Source organism: Sinocyclocheilus grahami, unplaced genomic scaffold (genome assembly GCF_001515645.1).
Source record: "Sinocyclocheilus grahami isolate Dianchi unplaced genomic scaffold, SAMN03320097.WGS_v1.1 scaffold283.1, whole genome shotgun sequence".
Taxonomy (NCBI): Eukaryota; Metazoa; Chordata; class Actinopteri; order Cypriniformes; family Cyprinidae; genus Sinocyclocheilus; species Sinocyclocheilus grahami.
In genome coordinates, this window is record NW_015505462.1 from 61,293 (window position 1) to 78,854 (window position 17,562).

General features: G+C 36.8%; 1 protein-coding gene across 2 annotated transcripts in view; it reads left to right on the top strand.

The window, feature by feature from the left end:
• Positions 1 to 17,562, top strand: part of LOC107600372 (fibroblast growth factor 14-like) — a 59,185-nt gene that overhangs the window by 4,875 nt on the left and 36,748 nt on the right. Inside the window, exons 2-4 of one of the 2 annotated variants that reach the window (XM_016292245.1) lie at positions 4,972 to 5,016; positions 6,440 to 6,550; positions 10,510 to 10,613. In XM_016292245.1, coding sequence (XP_016147731.1) covers positions 4,972 to 5,016; positions 6,440 to 6,550; positions 10,510 to 10,613 — 260 coding nt within the window. The remainder of the gene's footprint in view (positions 1 to 4,971; positions 5,017 to 6,439; positions 6,551 to 10,509; positions 10,614 to 17,562) is intronic. The other variant, XM_016292246.1, reaches the window with a different exon arrangement.

Here is a 17,562-nt window from a genome sequence, read left to right on the forward strand (position 1 = left end):
TACTTAGGACCATTTGATATTTCAGTTTTTCTTTTTTAATAAAACTGCAAAAATGTCAACAATTCTTGTGTTTTTCTGTCAATATGGAGTGCTGTGTGTACATTAATGAGGAAAAAAAATGTACTTAAATGATTTTAGCAAATGGCTGCAATATAACAAAGAGTGAAAAACTTTCCGTACCCACTGTGTATATATGGGGATGGTCCCCCCTCGGTCCATTCGCCGCAGGGCCCCCTCAAGTGCGGGATCCAGTGCGACCGCACCAGTTGCACCCCCCTACGGTCCTACATATATACATATATATATATATATATATATATATATATATATATATATATATATATATATATATATATATATATAAATAATACATTTTTAACCAACCATGTCTGATAAATGAATGGCGCGATTCTAATAAAATGAGGCGGCAGAGTTGTTTGTTAATGCCAATGACCTGAAAAAAAAAAAAATCTGAAAAACATCTCCAGACATGAAAGGTCTCCATCAAGCCGGTAAAAACAAGTGTGTCTTTCAATCTCTTTGTTCAAAACAGAGAGGTTATCTGTTTGATTGCATCTCAGAGTGCTGCCATGTAGCAATTTTTACCCTTTTTACTCCACAGGACATTTTATGTCCCATGGCCATGAAAAAATAAAAATTGTTGTGAAGTGATTGCTTACTAAAATGCCCTGATGCAAACTCAATTTATAAATTTGGTGGAAGGTTACTAAAGGTTAAAAGAATGTAGTAAGCCAGGAAGGCTGCAGAAATCATTTAGCTGTCTTTATAAATTAAGCGATTGTTTTGCAGTATTTATTGTCATTTTGTGCTTCTGCATTTATCCACTGTGAAAGTTCAGTCAGTGCTCTGATAAATTTAAATTTGACAGAGATTCTTCCCGGCAAGACATGGTTCAACACACTGTTTGGACGTTACGTTTTGCGTCCAATTAGAATGCTCAGTGGAATGGAAGACCACCAGTGGAAACTAGCTTTTAATCTCTCTCTATGCTAAGTCTCATTAAAAAGTCTGATGAATCTTGCATACACTCAATTAGTTCTGACTGAAAGTGCATAGCGCCTCCTTTAGTCTTGAGTGTAAGGTGGTGCTCGTCCTTGGCTGTGTAAATGACTGAACTTGATGTCAATTCGCCTATAATGACTATTATCATTATATCGGTTTTGCACGTTTGATTTCTGTCACGTTTTTACGACGTAGTGATATATGAAGTGATATTCATTGTTATTTACAGAGGTGAGAGGAATTGTATGTGTGTGTGTGTGTGTGTGTGCCTATTATGCATATATATATATATAGTTTGTTTACCTAATATACAGAATGTGTGTGTACTGTGTATATTTGTTATGTATATATAAATACACACATATACATTTAAATATATATATGTGACCCTGGACCACAAAACCAGTCATAAGGGTCAATTTTATTATAAATTGAAAATGAATAAACAAGCTTTCCATTGATATATGGCTTGTTAGTATAGGACAATATTTGGCCGAGATACAACTATTTGAATATCTGGAATCTTAGGGTGCAAAAAAAAATCACTTTTAATTACTGAGAAAATTGCCTTTATAGTTGTCCAAATTAAGTTCTTAGCAATGCATATTACTAATCAAAAATTAAGTTTTGATATATTTACGGTAGGAAATTTACAAAATATCTTCATGCAACAAGATCTTTACTTAATATCCTAATGATTTTGGCATAAAAGGAAAATCGATCATTTTGACCCATACAATGTTTTTTTTTGGCTATTGCTAAAAATATACCCAAGAGACTTAAGGTTTTGTGGTTCAGGGTCACATATATAATTTATATTATATATAAATGGGAAGGGAGGGATGGGAACTTGACTGGAGGCACCTGTAGATACAGGGACGGACTTCCAACTGGGCTTGGTAACAGTGACAGATTTAGGGGCAAAGACTGAATTGGCAGGGAAGGAGTCTTGGGATGTCTTGGGAATAGGCTCAAGAGACAGGTACTGGGATGTCCTTATGGGTAGCAGGATCAGACTTAGAAATTGACTTAAAAACATCCTCAGTGGCTGGAACCGACACTAGACTGTGCTCAGGGGCTAAATCAGACACTGGGACTGCTGTCTCTGGAGTGGGCTCTGCGACTGCTCTTTCAGGAGCTGGAGCGGGCCTAAAAACTAAATTTTCCTCTGGAGCGGGCTCGGGAACAGTTCTCTCTGCAGCGGACTCGGTAACAACTGCCTCTAAAGCAGGCTTGGGAACTGCTCTCTCTGGAGCAGGCTATGGGGGCTCCTGGACTGGAGTGGACTCGGGAGCTTCACTTTCAGGAATTTCATACTCTGTGTCCACAACAGGTTTGGCAGGAACATGACAACACTGGCAAGAGATTCAGAAGAGGTGTCTGTAGCCCTAACAACTTGCTGCTTGGGAACTGCCTCCATGGCTGTGAGAGCAGGCATAGACAACAGCCCAGAAGGTCTCTATGGACATTGCTGGTAAAAACATTCCTGACTTGACATGAAAAAAAAGTGACGTGACGTGGCCAAGTATGGTTACCCATACTAGGAATTAGTGCTCTGCATTTATCCCATCCTAAGTGCACACACACAGCAGTGAACACACACACACTGTGAACACACACCCGGAGCAGTGGGTGCCTTGCTCAAGGGCACTTCAGTCGTGGTATTGAAGGTGGAAGAGAGCACTGTACATTCACTCCCCCTACCTACAATCCCTGCCGGTACGAGACTCGAACCTGCAACCTTTGGGTTACGAGTCCGACTCTCTAACCATTAGGCCACAACTTCCCCTATGGCAGGCAGTTTAGAAGAATTCACTAGACTAGATTCCTCTGGAACTATAGGACTTGGGACTTGAGAAGGAAGGACAGTAGACAGCACAGAACGGGTTCTTCTCTTCCTCCTCTTTCGACAGGTGGATACTATGTGCTTGACTGCCTCTGTAGTATCTGTAGCTAACTCGGCCAACTCAAGCGGAATTGCAGTGAACTTTGTCGATACAGTGGTGGCTGAAACTGACCTGGCAGACTGTGAAGTGTCTGGAACAGGCTTAATTGACTGAAGGACAACAGTTGACTTGACTGACTCGGGGATAACAGGAGCGCTCTCAGCTGATTCTGGAAAGACAGAGGTTGACTGCAGATTCAGAAGTAGCAGGAACTGACTCGACTGACTGAGAGATGCTGATGGTTGACTTGACTGGCTCTTGAATAACAGAAGTGGACGTGACTGATTTCGTGGATGACAGAAGTTGACTCCGACTTAGAATTGACTGGAACTGACTTGATTGCTGCCAACTTGGCCGTCTCGGAAATGACTGGAGTGGGCTTGGCTGGCACAGAAATATCAGGACGGAGGTTGATTCTGCAGTCTCAGAAGGGGCTGGAACTGACTTGAATGTCTGGGAGATGACAGCAGTTGACTTGACTGGCTCAGCCCTAATATATATACATTATTTTTGTATTCTTGCAATATCTTTCTCATAATACCTGTATATGAACACAGACTTAGAATTGACTGGAACTGACTTGATTGCTGCCAACTTGGCCGTCTCGGAAATGACTGGAGTGGGCTTGACTGGCTCTGGAATGACTGGAGTGGGCTTGGCTGGCACAGAAATATCAGGACGGAGGTTGATTCTGCAGTCTCAGAAGGGGCTGGAACTGACTTGAATGTCTGGGAGATGACAGCAGTTGACTTGACTGGCTCAGCCCTAATATATATACATTATTTTTGTATTCTTGCAATATCTTTCTCATAATACCTGTATATGTGCAACATTTGTAGAAGAGAGCATGAATTTAATAAAACTAGTAGTTACAATATGTAATGTAATATCAGCACTTTCTCAGTCCTTCCTGTGACTGAACAGTGTGAGTGTGCTTACGAATGCTGGAAAAGCCCTTCTCCTGTTCCTGAAAGTCTATAGTGGGTCAATCACATGTGGTTAAGTCTGCAGCTGGTGCTGTGTGCAGTGAGACATGCCCCCCCCCCATCCCCGTCTGTCTGATGATAGCTACCTCCACCTGTCTCCTTCTGTCTCTCTCTCCACCAAACACACACAACCATGCACCTGCTGCTAACCTTTTATCAGGATGGATGTTATGAACGTCAATCATCTTTAAAAAATTTATTTATTGAATTTTCAGATGTCACAATGCTTGATTCTAAATACTCAGTGTGGCAAAGCGTTGGCAAAGATAATATTATACACGGTTATAAGGGATAGTCCTCCAAAAAATGAAACTTCTGTCAACATTTTCTCACCCTCATGTCATTTTAAACCTGCATGAATTTCGTTCTTCTGTTGGATCACAAAAGAAGGTATTTTGAAGAATTTTGGGGTAAAATAACACTGGAGCCCATTGAATTTCATTACATGTAAAAAAATGCATTTCTTTATAATCTGCCAATGGGGTAAGAAAAATAATCTTGTTTTCTGTTTGAAACAAGATTATTTTTCTTACCCCATTGGCAGATTATTTAGCTTTTTTCAAGCAAAAACTCACTTAATTTTGACTTATTTTTTCTGAAAACAAGACAATGATTTTTACTTGTCTAGAAAATCCTTCTTGATTTAAGAATTTTTAGATATTTTGGCTGGAAACAAGAAAAAAGATCTAAGCTAGAAAATGATTTTTTTTGCAGTGTATTGCAACATTTGGGGATGCATATGGAACTGTAGCTCAAGCCCATCTCTTTGCTTGTTCTTGTTTTTTTTTTGTTTTTTTTCCTGTAAGTAAATGCTGGGAGCTTTTTGTTGTCTTTAAGCATCTTAAGATGCTGTCTCAGCAGCATCACTGTGTAGGTGGAGGCAGATATCATAAAGCACCACTGTGATCAGCATTCTTTGTATATATCTTTCCCTTTAAACTCACCCTCTCCTTCCTCCTTTTGTTCTTTTCTCTCACCCTCTCTTTTTATTTCTCTTTCCACCTTTGATGTGCCAGTTTCTTCTAGCCTAACGCAGGCAAATCCAGGGCAGCAGGCCAACGGTAAACAGCAGCATTGTACCTACATCAATATGAAAAGGCTGTTATTTGTTTACCATCCTGGAGTTAAGCACAGCAATGCTGGTTAAGTGTATCACAGGAAACCCTTATAGCCAAATGAGGCTACGGCACTTTATACTGTAAGAAATTCTCCTGCTTTTCCTTCCTGTCTCATGAAATTGGTGTCACTCACATCTATTTATGTGATTACCCTCGAGCAGTGTTTGCTAAAGCACAACACAGCCTCCCCAGAGTTAAACAACCAACAGTAGTATGTTTTTTCATTTATTATTTTTTTTTGTTTCACACTATCATTTTACAATTTGCACATACTACATTTACAAACTTAAAGATACATTTACCCCCAAAATGCATATTCTTTCATCATTTACTCTCCTTCATGTCGTTCCAAACTTTTATGACTTTCTTTTGTGAAATACAAATTTAGCTGCATATTCAGATTTGGTACATTGTGATTGATTTGAAGACACAATTATTGATGTCAATCTTGGAGCGACGCATGTCCCTGTGTAATGTTTCAGACGACTTGGAATGAGATAATTTGGTGTGAATTTCCTTTAGATCGCATGTGAAAAATCTGTTTCTCTTACTGCTGTAAGTAAGAAGTCAAAAGGAACACAGGAGTGGACACCCTTTCCTTTATCCTCATTTTTACTATAGTATGACATCCTAAAATCCAGTTAAATTCTGTCCAAAAACAGACCTATGAAAATTTGTGCACAACAAATTGTAATCATAAAACCACCCCCTTAGGTTTAGCAATCAGATTACAGTGCTACTCAAACTGTTCATGTGAAGAGTGAGATCACTTGCCTGGTTACCTCACTGATTTTTCTGTTAAGATCCCTGTTGATATCAACTTATAATTATCTTTATATCTTCTACTTGTTCTGCTTTACGGTTATGTCATCACATTAATGTAACAATATGCTTTAGATTATTATTATTATTATTATTATTAGGAAATAATTTGTTTTGTATGAAATTTGACACCAGATGGTTAAGACAAATTTTTATCAGGCCCTGCTAAAGAGGGCGCTATGGAGTCTACTTCATATTAACGTCAATGCACAGCACTTTCTTTGTTCTTTGGAACATTAAAGAAGATGTTTTGTCCATACAATGGAAGTCAATGGGCTCCAGTGTTATTTGGTTCATAGTGTTCTCCAGAATATCGTCTTTTGTGTTCTGTACAAGAAAGAAATGCATACAGGGTTGGAATGACATGAAGGTGAATAAATGATGACAGAATTTTCATTTTTGTGTGGAAAATAACTTTACATCATTCTCTTTACATGTATTGGAAGATTACATAAACTTAGGTTTACATTTGTAATGTATATAGACTGTAGTTAATCTAAAAGAAGTTTGTTGATTATTGAGTGTTTTCTGTCTTTCTCCACAGATCCCCAGCTCAAGGGTATAGTGACCAGGTTATATTGCAGGCAGGGATACTACTTGCAAATGAACCCAGATGGATCTCTTGATGGGACTAAGGATGACAGTAGTAATTCTTGTGAGTTCCCTCTAATTTCATCATTATTGCACATAATAATCAAAACATGAACATGTTTCAGAAGGAATGACACCTGCTTGATATTTCAAGTGCACAAAATGCTACAGCTACACTTAAAAGGTAATGTGTGCACAAATGCATATCATTATTTTGACTACACATTTATAAAATCCACATTTATATGGGGATTGTGTTTGCGGAACGATGTACTGTATGTTAGAAGCACACGTCCAGTTTTGTGTGAGTGAAGGAAATCCGCTTGGGAGTGGAGAGATTCGTCCTCGCGCACATGGATCGCGTAACATTATGTGCTCTCGACATTGTCATAACATCACACTATAGAAACCGCCTAAAATTAGAAATTTACTAAAAACAAGCCTATGGCAAGACATTTGGTAGGGGGGGCACATGGGGTGGCCAGCCAAATTTCAGGGGGGGGGTCGGTGCTACCCCTGGCCACCACATAGACACGCCCCTGTGTATTATTAGCCTTTACTGGGCCTGCTTTTCAAATGCTTAAGGCCAGCTGCTTAATTTGATTTTAATATGCAGCTGTAACGAAAGAGTGACAAACAGAGGGCTCTCTGTCAGTCACACATTCCAGGAGAAGATGACACTTGACATTTGTGACACTAAGAAACACAACTACACAAATGCTGAAAATACAGGGTTTCCGCGGGGTCTTAAAGTCTTAAAAAGTCTTACATTTAGTTGTATCAAATTTAAGGCCATAAAAAGGCTTAAATTGTACAAGAAAGTCTTAATTATGATTTCAAGAGGTCTTAAATTTGGGGACGGAAGACCAGAATTGCGATATGGCTCAATGTGACGATTAAACTTCAAAAGGCTATGAAACATGAGCACTGCACATTCAAAGTCCGGTGCTGCGCTGCTTTGTGTTCTGCCGTTACTGGGGAAACAGTTATATTTCTACCAAACACGCCTCCTGCTAGCAGAGAATGAATGTGTAATTTTAATAAAACTTGTTTTGATCAGAGTTCAATGCGAAAATCCACGTGGACCTTTAAATCTGAACTGGTGGATCGATAAGAAAACAATACATTATAAAAATCTTAACAGTATAGGTGTGTGCGATATGAATGGTCTGCCTTAATATCGTAATTGTTGTTTTAACTATGTGCGATTTGACATTATCGAGTATATTGCGAAAAGCAAACAAAACACACCTACAGAGTGCATGCATACATTACGTGATGAAGTCTACTAAGTTAACATAGGTTAAACTAGTGCACGTACGCATTTAGAGTGCCTTCTTTCACTGCATGAATCAGTCTATTAAAATGCATGTAGAATTATCACATAATTCAAGATATGGGGGCAGAAAATTTATATATTTATATCCTTTGATATAGTTAATATCACACGAAGAGTGCCATTTTTTTCTCCAAAAGTCAGCATGATTACAAATGTGATATTGATTTTATACAACAGTTCAATAAACAAGAAGTTAATATTAAGAGACTTACGTTTTAGACACCATATTGCCTGCTTTTGCTCTATTTCGCCAACAAAAATCATCCCAAACAAAGTTTTGCGTCTCTGAGCAACATGACAGTGTTTCGTTTCCTGAATGAATCAACCGTTTAAATGATTCTGTTCAATTGCAGTGACTCACTTATTAACAGTGACTTGCTGCCACCTACTGGCTGTTTTAACTTCACATTTAAATGATCTTTTAATTTTTTAAATAATTTCAAACATCAGTTTTAAATGTTTTATGTTTAAAATATCAAAACATTATTTATGCATTTGTAACTGCAGGTTAAAGTATTCCATGTCCCTCAGAGCTGCATTAAACAGTGTGTAAATACATTTAAATGCCACTTCAGATGTAGCTTCTGTGTTTTCTCTGCATTGCAAAGATGAATTCTGTTGATACTGATTTCATTTGCTTGGTAAAAGCCCAAATGCAAGAATTTAAATCAAAAGATGATGCACACTTTTAGAAAAAATGGCTTAATGGTAAAAATGCCCATAAAACTAGTTGGAAAAGATTAATTTATATCACTGCTGTGAACTGACCACACAGAATATGAAGAATATCAAAAATTCAGGAGTCAACTGTCCACAGTAGTCCTTAAAATACCAGCACAATAACACTCAGTGAAATATCGTCTAATTATTGTTATAGATAAAATCCCAGAAAATATCATTTTTTGTCAATATTTCACACCCCTAATTTGTTATTTAATTTATATAACAGTTTATTCATAGTAATTGTTTAAGTTAATAATGAATACTTTTGACTCATCCAATTTCTTAAAAATGGTTTAAAGGCTGAAATGTAAAGTTTATCATTTGTAAAACTTTTTGTTTTTGTGAAAACTTGTATCTGAACTGTAAATGATGCTTTTTACAGTAATTTTACAGTTTAATATGGTACTATAGGCATTGCCATGCCCCGCTCATATGGTATTAAATTGATTTGTGCAGGTCTTAAAAAGGTCTTAAAAAGTCTTACATTTCAGCTTAAAAATCCTGCAGAAACCCTGAAATAAAAGTAGAGTTGGCATATAACAATATAAAAACATTGTTTGATTATTTTTTTAGATACATAAAATTTTTACTAAAGTAATCAGTTTCCCTGAAGTAATCCAACAACAGCAGTTACTAGATTTTCCTTTTCGAAAGCAAACAGCATTGATTTCAAGGGAGAAAAATAGCTGTTTTAATTTTAAGTTAAAAATATATATATATATATATATATATATATATATATATATAATATAGAATTATAGTTGTAAACCCAAATGTAGATATACTCTAAAAATAATTTGGACAGTTTTGAACAAATAAGGCACACTTAAAATGAATAAATTAGACAACAAAATGTCAAACCAAATGTGATCAGCAAACAAATAATTTGAGACCCTTTCTTTGAACTAACATCTTTGTTTTTCATCTATTATTTAATAATTTGATTTTGTGTGAAAATACTTGCGCTATCTTAAAAATAAATTCCACTTGCTTTGATTTTAAGTTGTTAATATTGGTTATTTATATAAATTCTGTAAGATGCAAAGCCAAATATTTTAGAGCGTATGGAGAGAAACAGGGGCGAAGAAAAAAAATTAAATGGCATTTAATATCATGCTCTCTTTGGAAGGCAAGGATGCATAGTCCATTTTGTTCCCTTCTAAGAATCTGTTCCAATGTGCCCGTGGAGCACTTCCAGAAACTCACTTTGATGTAACCGTCCCACTCATATTTTGCCACACCAGAGTCTTCCAGACCAGGGCTTTTCTGAAATAATTTTCATTCAAGCACCCCGGGAGCTCTGCCAATTACCAGTGAGTTGAATTGAGTTCATTACACTGTAGGTTTAAATCACCCCTTTGGATGCACTTAGTGTCACCAGCTAGGCTGTTTCTCCCCTCCAGTACAAACAATGGCCATTACCTAACAAGACCGAAGAGCTGCTCCAACAACAAAATATCCATTAAATCTGCCACGCACTACTACTGCCTCCAATCGTTAGCCTTCTATGCTCCAGCTTGTAGCGCCAGGCTTCTGTTGCTGCCCACTGGGCATAAAAACAATTATTCTACATAATATGAGGCCTCCATTCAATTTCTGTGTATCAGTTTTTATGCTTCACACTATCCCTGTTTTTGCACTCTGTGGAGTGTGGCCTGTGTTCAATTTATGAGTTGAGATTTGAAGCCCATTGTTTATCATTCTAATTCCATTTTAGTGATGTTTGCTATTATTATTAGGGTTAGAGGTTTGTTCTACATCCTAATCACTCTTAGAACTGCATTGCAACATTCAAAATCACCATAGCAACCACATACTCACATTTTCTTCAAAAATTTTAATAGTTCTGTTTTAATTTTCAAATTTGACAGTAATTCCTCAGTTCTTTTTTTAGATGTAATTTGTTGAATTTTGAATTGATGGGAAAGTCACGTTTGTTAACCCCCATATTGTCTTTACAGCATTGTTCAACCTCATCCCTGTGGGCCTTCGGGTTGTTGCTATTCAGTCTGTGAAGACGGGCTTGTACATTGCCATGAATGGAGAAGGCCATCTGTACACATCAGTGAGTACACGGTTGTATACTTGGGATAACAGTTCTAACAATCCTATTGATTGAGCTTCAGATGTTTGTGACAAATTCAGGAATTACAGATGGCAGACTCTGTTGTGCTGTTACAGAACCTAGTGAATTACTGTTTACATAAGCAGCATCCTTCTAAGGCAGTATCCTACAGTTATAATAACTGACTGATTGTACACGGGAGAATTGATACACAACTGACTTTACATTAGCTATTCTATAGATGCTATTATTTAATAGCCAAAAAAATACATAGCACACACAAATATTGGGTAAAATAGTTGTAATTAGACTGAAGTATGTCTTATAGAGAAGCTCACTTTAGTTCTGAAAACGGTTTTGATTGGATTTTAAATCTACCATAGTTTAACTTAGAAACAGCATGACTTTGCGATGTTGAACACATACAAAATCTGCAGTCTGCCCACTCTCGCTCACAATATCTGTCAGTGGTTCACTCTGAGATGTCGGCATGGCCATCTCATTTACAATGACACATCAGCTCAGGCTCAAAGCTGATACCCTCTTCACTACTGCTTTATATACCTTGAGCTCAAACTCATCTGAAGAAATATTCTCATGGCAGATAAGAGATCAGTCATTGTGACCACCATAAATTTTTGAGCAGAAAATCTTGTGATCTATTATTTCTTTCTCTAATAACTAATATTGCACTAGAAGTTGTATCTGTCCAGATAGGTATATGGGTAGCTGAGAGAAGTTAAGTAGAAATGTCTTCACATGCCAGAAATCATTATGTAGCTATAATACATAATAGAGCATGTCTCTGTTATGGTTTTAGTTTTAAATGCAAACCACAATTATGCACACCATTAGTGGTTTTATCAAGACCTGTTGCTGAAACGTTTGTACTACGTTAAAGTCTTCATGTTTACCATGAAACATTACATTTAGCCTACAGCGCAATGTATCCACCTTGACCAGATGGTCATTAATTACTGGCAACCATGGCAATCAGTGAGCTGTTACTTTTCCTCTCTGGTGCTGGTCATTATTTGACAGAGGACTGAACCGTATAAATTCATATTTTTCATGAGCACTTGAGTGAATCCTGTTGATACGCAATCTATAGCTCCAAAAATATTGGAACTTTGCATTATAGCACTTCTTATGTTGCTACTTCCTTAGAATGAATCACATTATTTTCCTCATTTATAAGTCATTTTGGATAAAAGCATCTACTGAATTAATACATTTAAATTTAAATGTAAGAGTCACCACATATAGATAACTTTGCATACAGAGAAAGGGTGATGTGACATAACCCCCAAAAGTATTTAGATAGTTTTGGACATTTAAGCCACACTTAAAATAAAAAAATTGAACTGCATTAGATACAATGTCAAACCAAGTGTGATCTGATTTTACACCTTTTCTCTGAACTTTTTTGCTGTTTTTGCAGTGACCAGTTGGTCTAAAAAATAATTTAACTATTTTTTCATAATTTGAACTTTGATGTGAAATGTTTTGCTTGAAAAGTGTTTGCGCTAAGATAAATTCCACTTGCTTTGATATATATATTTTATTGTTGTCATATATTTTCTAAAGTGTCTCTGTATATGCCCCATACATGTTTCCAATTATACAGGTATTTTTAGTGCTAGACATTAGTTTTAAAATAATTGTTATATGGACTAGACATTTGATATGCAGAAGCTGTTCTTCCATGGTAACAAGTAAAAAATTCCAATATTCAGCCACAACTGACCCAGCATATTTCACTGGGGAGTCTTATACAATGACAATCTTTCTCGGTCCTAATGGGCTTACTAATCAACCCTATGGATGCACCCACACACTCTCTCAGCTTTCTATCACTGCTTCTTTTCTGCTCTCTCTGTTCCTGTGTGAATGACTCAGGTAATGGCAGAGAAAGCTCCCCTCCTTTTTCTCTGTCTGCTCTCTGAGGTTTGTACATTCATTTGTCATTACTCCTCTTTTCTATGAGAATGTGCAGTTATTATCTGACCCTCCATCCATTAGAGGGAATTTTTGCTGTTGATGTTCATAGGCTGATTCATCCTTTGCAATAATAATCAAGCTCCTTTTATGGGTGGCTGCAGGTGTGACAGTTATGCAGTTATATAAATACAAAACAGCATTGCTCTGAAAAGCAAACATACTTTTCTGTTTGAGTGAATGAGAAATTTACATTTAACTATTAAAACGAATGGCAAAGAACATTTAAAAAAAGGCATATTCATTCATTTTATTCACTTTATGAAGTTATAAGGCAGAGTGATTTGGCTTTTCATGGCTCTCTGGCTCTCTTCAAAGCTGTTTGTTCTCCTCTATGGATTGAAGAGGTCTATAGCTTTATCGCCATGCCACACTTGTTAGAGCTACCTTTCAGGAGTGTTAGATTGACTCTTCACATCAGTAGACTAGCCCCTGTAGGCTTACATCCCTTTGGTGCTTGTGTAGTTTGAACTATTGCTACCAGAGGTTGCTTACAAAGCTCAGTGCACTATAGAGCCAATTTGATTTAAGAACTTGATTTATTTTATGAACACTTACTGTATGATGCAGCCAAAGCATTGTGCAGTAATGCATAAATCTTATTATGGATCTTTTTGGCATATTACTAAGTGATAGAGCTTTTAGTCCTATGAATTAATGTAATCACATCTGTCATCTCCTGACATAATGACAATATTTCCGCTCACTTGGTGTTTTTCTACAGTACTTGTAATCTCATTCAGTGTTGTTGGGGTATAATAGTGGGTTATAAAAACATTCAAATCTTTCAATTTTTCCTGCTATGAGTTTGCTGGTTGCCAGGATTTCTTGTGGGGTAAACATATATGTTGGTTAACGATAAGAACTTGTCTTCTTACAGCATATGTTTTAGCAGTAATCTCATATCTAACCAGAGGTATCACATAACCTGTCCAGCCAGAGATAAGCACCCTTTCCAATCGCTGCCCTCCCATTGATGGTCACTGCCTGACGATTGCAAGATTATCAGTGCAGTTAAAACTAATAAAATACCTTCACAATTTTTAAACATATTTATTCCTGTAATAAGGGGCCCATTTCTCCAATGGTCAAGAAAACTCAGACCAAAAAAACAACAACCTGAGATTATACGCTGTAACCAACAATAAATGAGTGAGTTCATCCCATGGTATTTCTCAGTGATGGCAGATGACTCAGTCTGATTATATTCTCAAGTGTTTATTATTCTCACCCTCATGTCTAAATCTTCCTACACATTTTTTGTTTGTTTGTTTTGTTTGAACAAGCAACCAAAATCACAGAGCATAATATTTTATGATGAAACGCCTTATTAAATGGAATATGCAAAAATGCTTTAGCTTTTATTATTTGTATCAAATTTGCATCTTAAATGCGAATCGTGATAAGAACCTGTTTTTTTATTTTTTAAATAAGCTTCACCAACCTGTACTACCTGAATACAAAGGCAGCAGAGGGAGGAACCAGGGACGAGTGAGAAACCATCTTCATGCATTAATGAACAATAAGGTCAAAGCTACAAGCTGGCTTGGAAAATAGAATCAGGGGACAAGTCATCTATAAATAGGCCTTTTTTCATTCTGTTAAGATGAATAATTCGACAATTATGACTTTTTCTGTTATCGTCATTTGGCCTATATATATTTATAACTATGCCCATGTCCATTGTGCAGACAATTAAATTTTGAATAGACCGTCACTAAGCATAAGCACTTTTGCATCAAGGGTCAACGACAAGATGTCTGTGATTCTTTTTTTACTGGCATTGGTATAGATAGCAGCCTAGCTCACCTATGAAAGCAATGCAGTCATTTAAAGGCGGATGGAGGTTTGGGAGGAAGGTGTTGTGTGAAAGCCCAGTCGCAGAGTTAATGGAGCCCCACCAGTGATAAAGTTTCCCTCTGCCAGCTTGTGCAGCAGAGAGGGGTCTTATTTGGAAATACATAGGCAAAACAAGGTCAGGTGACTAATGGAGGCGAAAGCAATTTCACTGTCAGGCAACATCTAAATGGAATCCTTTGCTTGCTCCCCGACAGTGGCATTACAGCCATGCCAGTTTTGTCTCTTTTAGGCTGGCCATATCTTAAGGCAAGTTTGGCCACGTTTTCAATTTAAATGAATTTTTGTCATCTGTTTTCAGCCATGTAATGACTTTATGAGCTTTGGAACACAAGCTGTGAACACAAAAAGGCTTTATGGACTGAAGCATACAGTCGTCTGCTTGTGCACTATTCCTGAGTTTTGCAATGTGGGCCTGACACATCCCATAGGAGGGAAAAAAAATTCATAAATGTACCTATAAGAATGCTCCCCTTTGGGGTTGGTAAGATTTGTTATTGTATTTGAAAGAAGTCTTTTATGCTCGCCCAAGGATATGTTTATTTGAACAAAAATACAGTAGAAACAGTAATATTGTGAAATTTATTACAATTTAAAATGACTGTTTTCTATTTTAATATATTTCAAAATGTAATTTATTCTTGTGATGGCAAAGCTGAATTTTCAGCAGCCATTACTCCAGTGTCACATGATCCTTCAAAAATCATTCTAATATGCTGATTTGGTGCTGAAGAAACATTTATTATTTATATACATTTTGGAAACAGTTGTAATGCTTAAAGGGATAGTTCAACCAAAATGAAAATTCTGTCATCATTTACTCACCCTAAAGTTTTTCCAGAACCATATGAATTTCTTTTTTCTGCTGAACACAAAAGAAGATATTTTGAAGAATTTGGGTAACCAAACAGTTGCTGGTCCCCATTGACTTCCATAATATTTTGTCCGGTAACACTTTAGAATAGGGAACACTTATTCACTATTAACTACAACTTTTCCCTCGATAAATTCCTAATTTGCTGCTTATTAATAGTTAGTAAGATAGTTGTTAAGTTTAGGTATTGGGTAGGATTAGGGATGTAGAATAAGGTCATGTACAATAAGGCATTAATATGTGCTTAATCAGTACTAATTAATAGCTAATATTCTAGTAATATGCATGCTAATAAGCAACTAGTTAAGAGACCCTAAAATAAAGTGTTACCTTTTTTCACAACTGTTTGGTTACCAACATTCTTCAAAATACTTTTTTTTTCGTGGAAACCGTGATAATTTTTTTAATGACTTTGATAAATAGAAAGTTCAAAAGAACAGCATTACTTAAAATAATCTTTTATAATGTTATAAATATATTTACTGTCACTTCTGATCAATTTCATGTGTCTTTACTGAATAAAAGTATTCATTTATTTTTTTTCTTATTATGCCCAAACTTTTGAAGAGTAATGTATGTTCTCAAGAGAATGGTGTTCTGTAAAGCTTTTTTACCTGCTGTAGGGGGAGTTTAGCTTCCTCCTTATACTTCTGGAAAGCAATTAGGATGGAGATGTCATTCACAGATAGATGAAAGGCCTTTATCTATAAAGGACGACTAACATAATTTGTTATTTGGTCGTTACAACTGGCCTTTTATTTATCAACATGATGGTAATGTAAGTTTGTTAGTTCAATAGTCCATAAAGATTTTGAGCTGTCCACTCAATTGCATCTCCAGTTTTCCTTTGTGTAAGGGCTGTACAATCATAATGGAGGCTGGTAACTACACTGGTCCTCAAATGAAAGGGGGGGGGGGTTGTGTCAGGTAAAATCACATTGTAAAATCTGCCTATGTCTTCATAAAAAAGGATGCTGTAAGAAAGAGAATGGCCTACTTTTGGAACCGTGCATTATGTGTATCTGACAGATAATCTGAGTGCAACAGAGTGGAAAGAACGCAGTATTGATTAGAGAGCAGGAGACAGTCTGAGAGGTGGAGGATCTTCTTGATGGCACAGGAGGAAAAGCTTTGGCTATGTCTGTGGATTTTCATATTGTTGTGAGCAGTCAGGCTTCACTTAAGACATTGTCTGTCAAAGCCCTAGTGGCTTATGCATTCGTGGAAAACATTTTCTGTTTTCCTAACCGAGGTTGTTTGAGTAGACATAGATATTTAGTCTTGTTATATTATGAACAGAAAAATTGTATTGCATGGAGCTGTCAGTGTGGGAAGGAAGACTGCTAAGTGAAGTCTCTAGTATAAATGGAATAAAAAGTATCTGTTTTATCAACAATTGATAAAATGATGAAGTGCATCTGCAACTAAACAACTGATAACCTCCCTTAAAAATAATATCAGGCATTTATACGATTTTTGAATATAATGTTTGACAGGTACTATATAAGTCTGTTTAACTTCGAATCAAGGTCAAGACACTGATGCTTGCATATAGAACAGCCACAGGGTCAGCACCCGCCTACTTCCACTCACTACTACGAATTTACATCCCCTTCAGAAGTCTGAGATCCGCTAGTGAGCGACGCCTCGTGGTACCATCACAGAGAGGCTCAAAATCACTTTCCAGAACATTCTCGTTCACCACTCCTGGCTCCCAGTCCACACCTTGTGGAAATTAATGGCGCAGACATGCGGTTTCGTTTACTACACATAGGCCTACTGAAGCTCGCAGTGTTTTCAGCCTCTGCCGCCTCAATATATGAGTACATGAATACATAAACATAATCTCTAGAACTACTCTGAGTAGGGCTGGGTATCGTTCAAAAATGTTCGATATCGATACCTTGACTTCGATACTGGTTCCTGAACGATACTTTTTTCGATACCAATTTTATGAAATCTATTTGAACAAGATTACATTATCTAAAAAAAAAACTTTGGTTTTATTTTTCAGCTTGTTGATGTTATACAGACTCAAAGCCACTGCACACAGGAACAAAATGTAACAAACAAAAAATCAGTGCAGATAGTTTTAATAAAGCTCAAATAGTCTTCAGTTTACACATCTATTAGTTACATTTACACTAGTGCGTGTGACAGAATCACCTAGCTCAGACAGAATCGTCATTTCTATTCATTTTCTACTGATGTGTGTGTGTG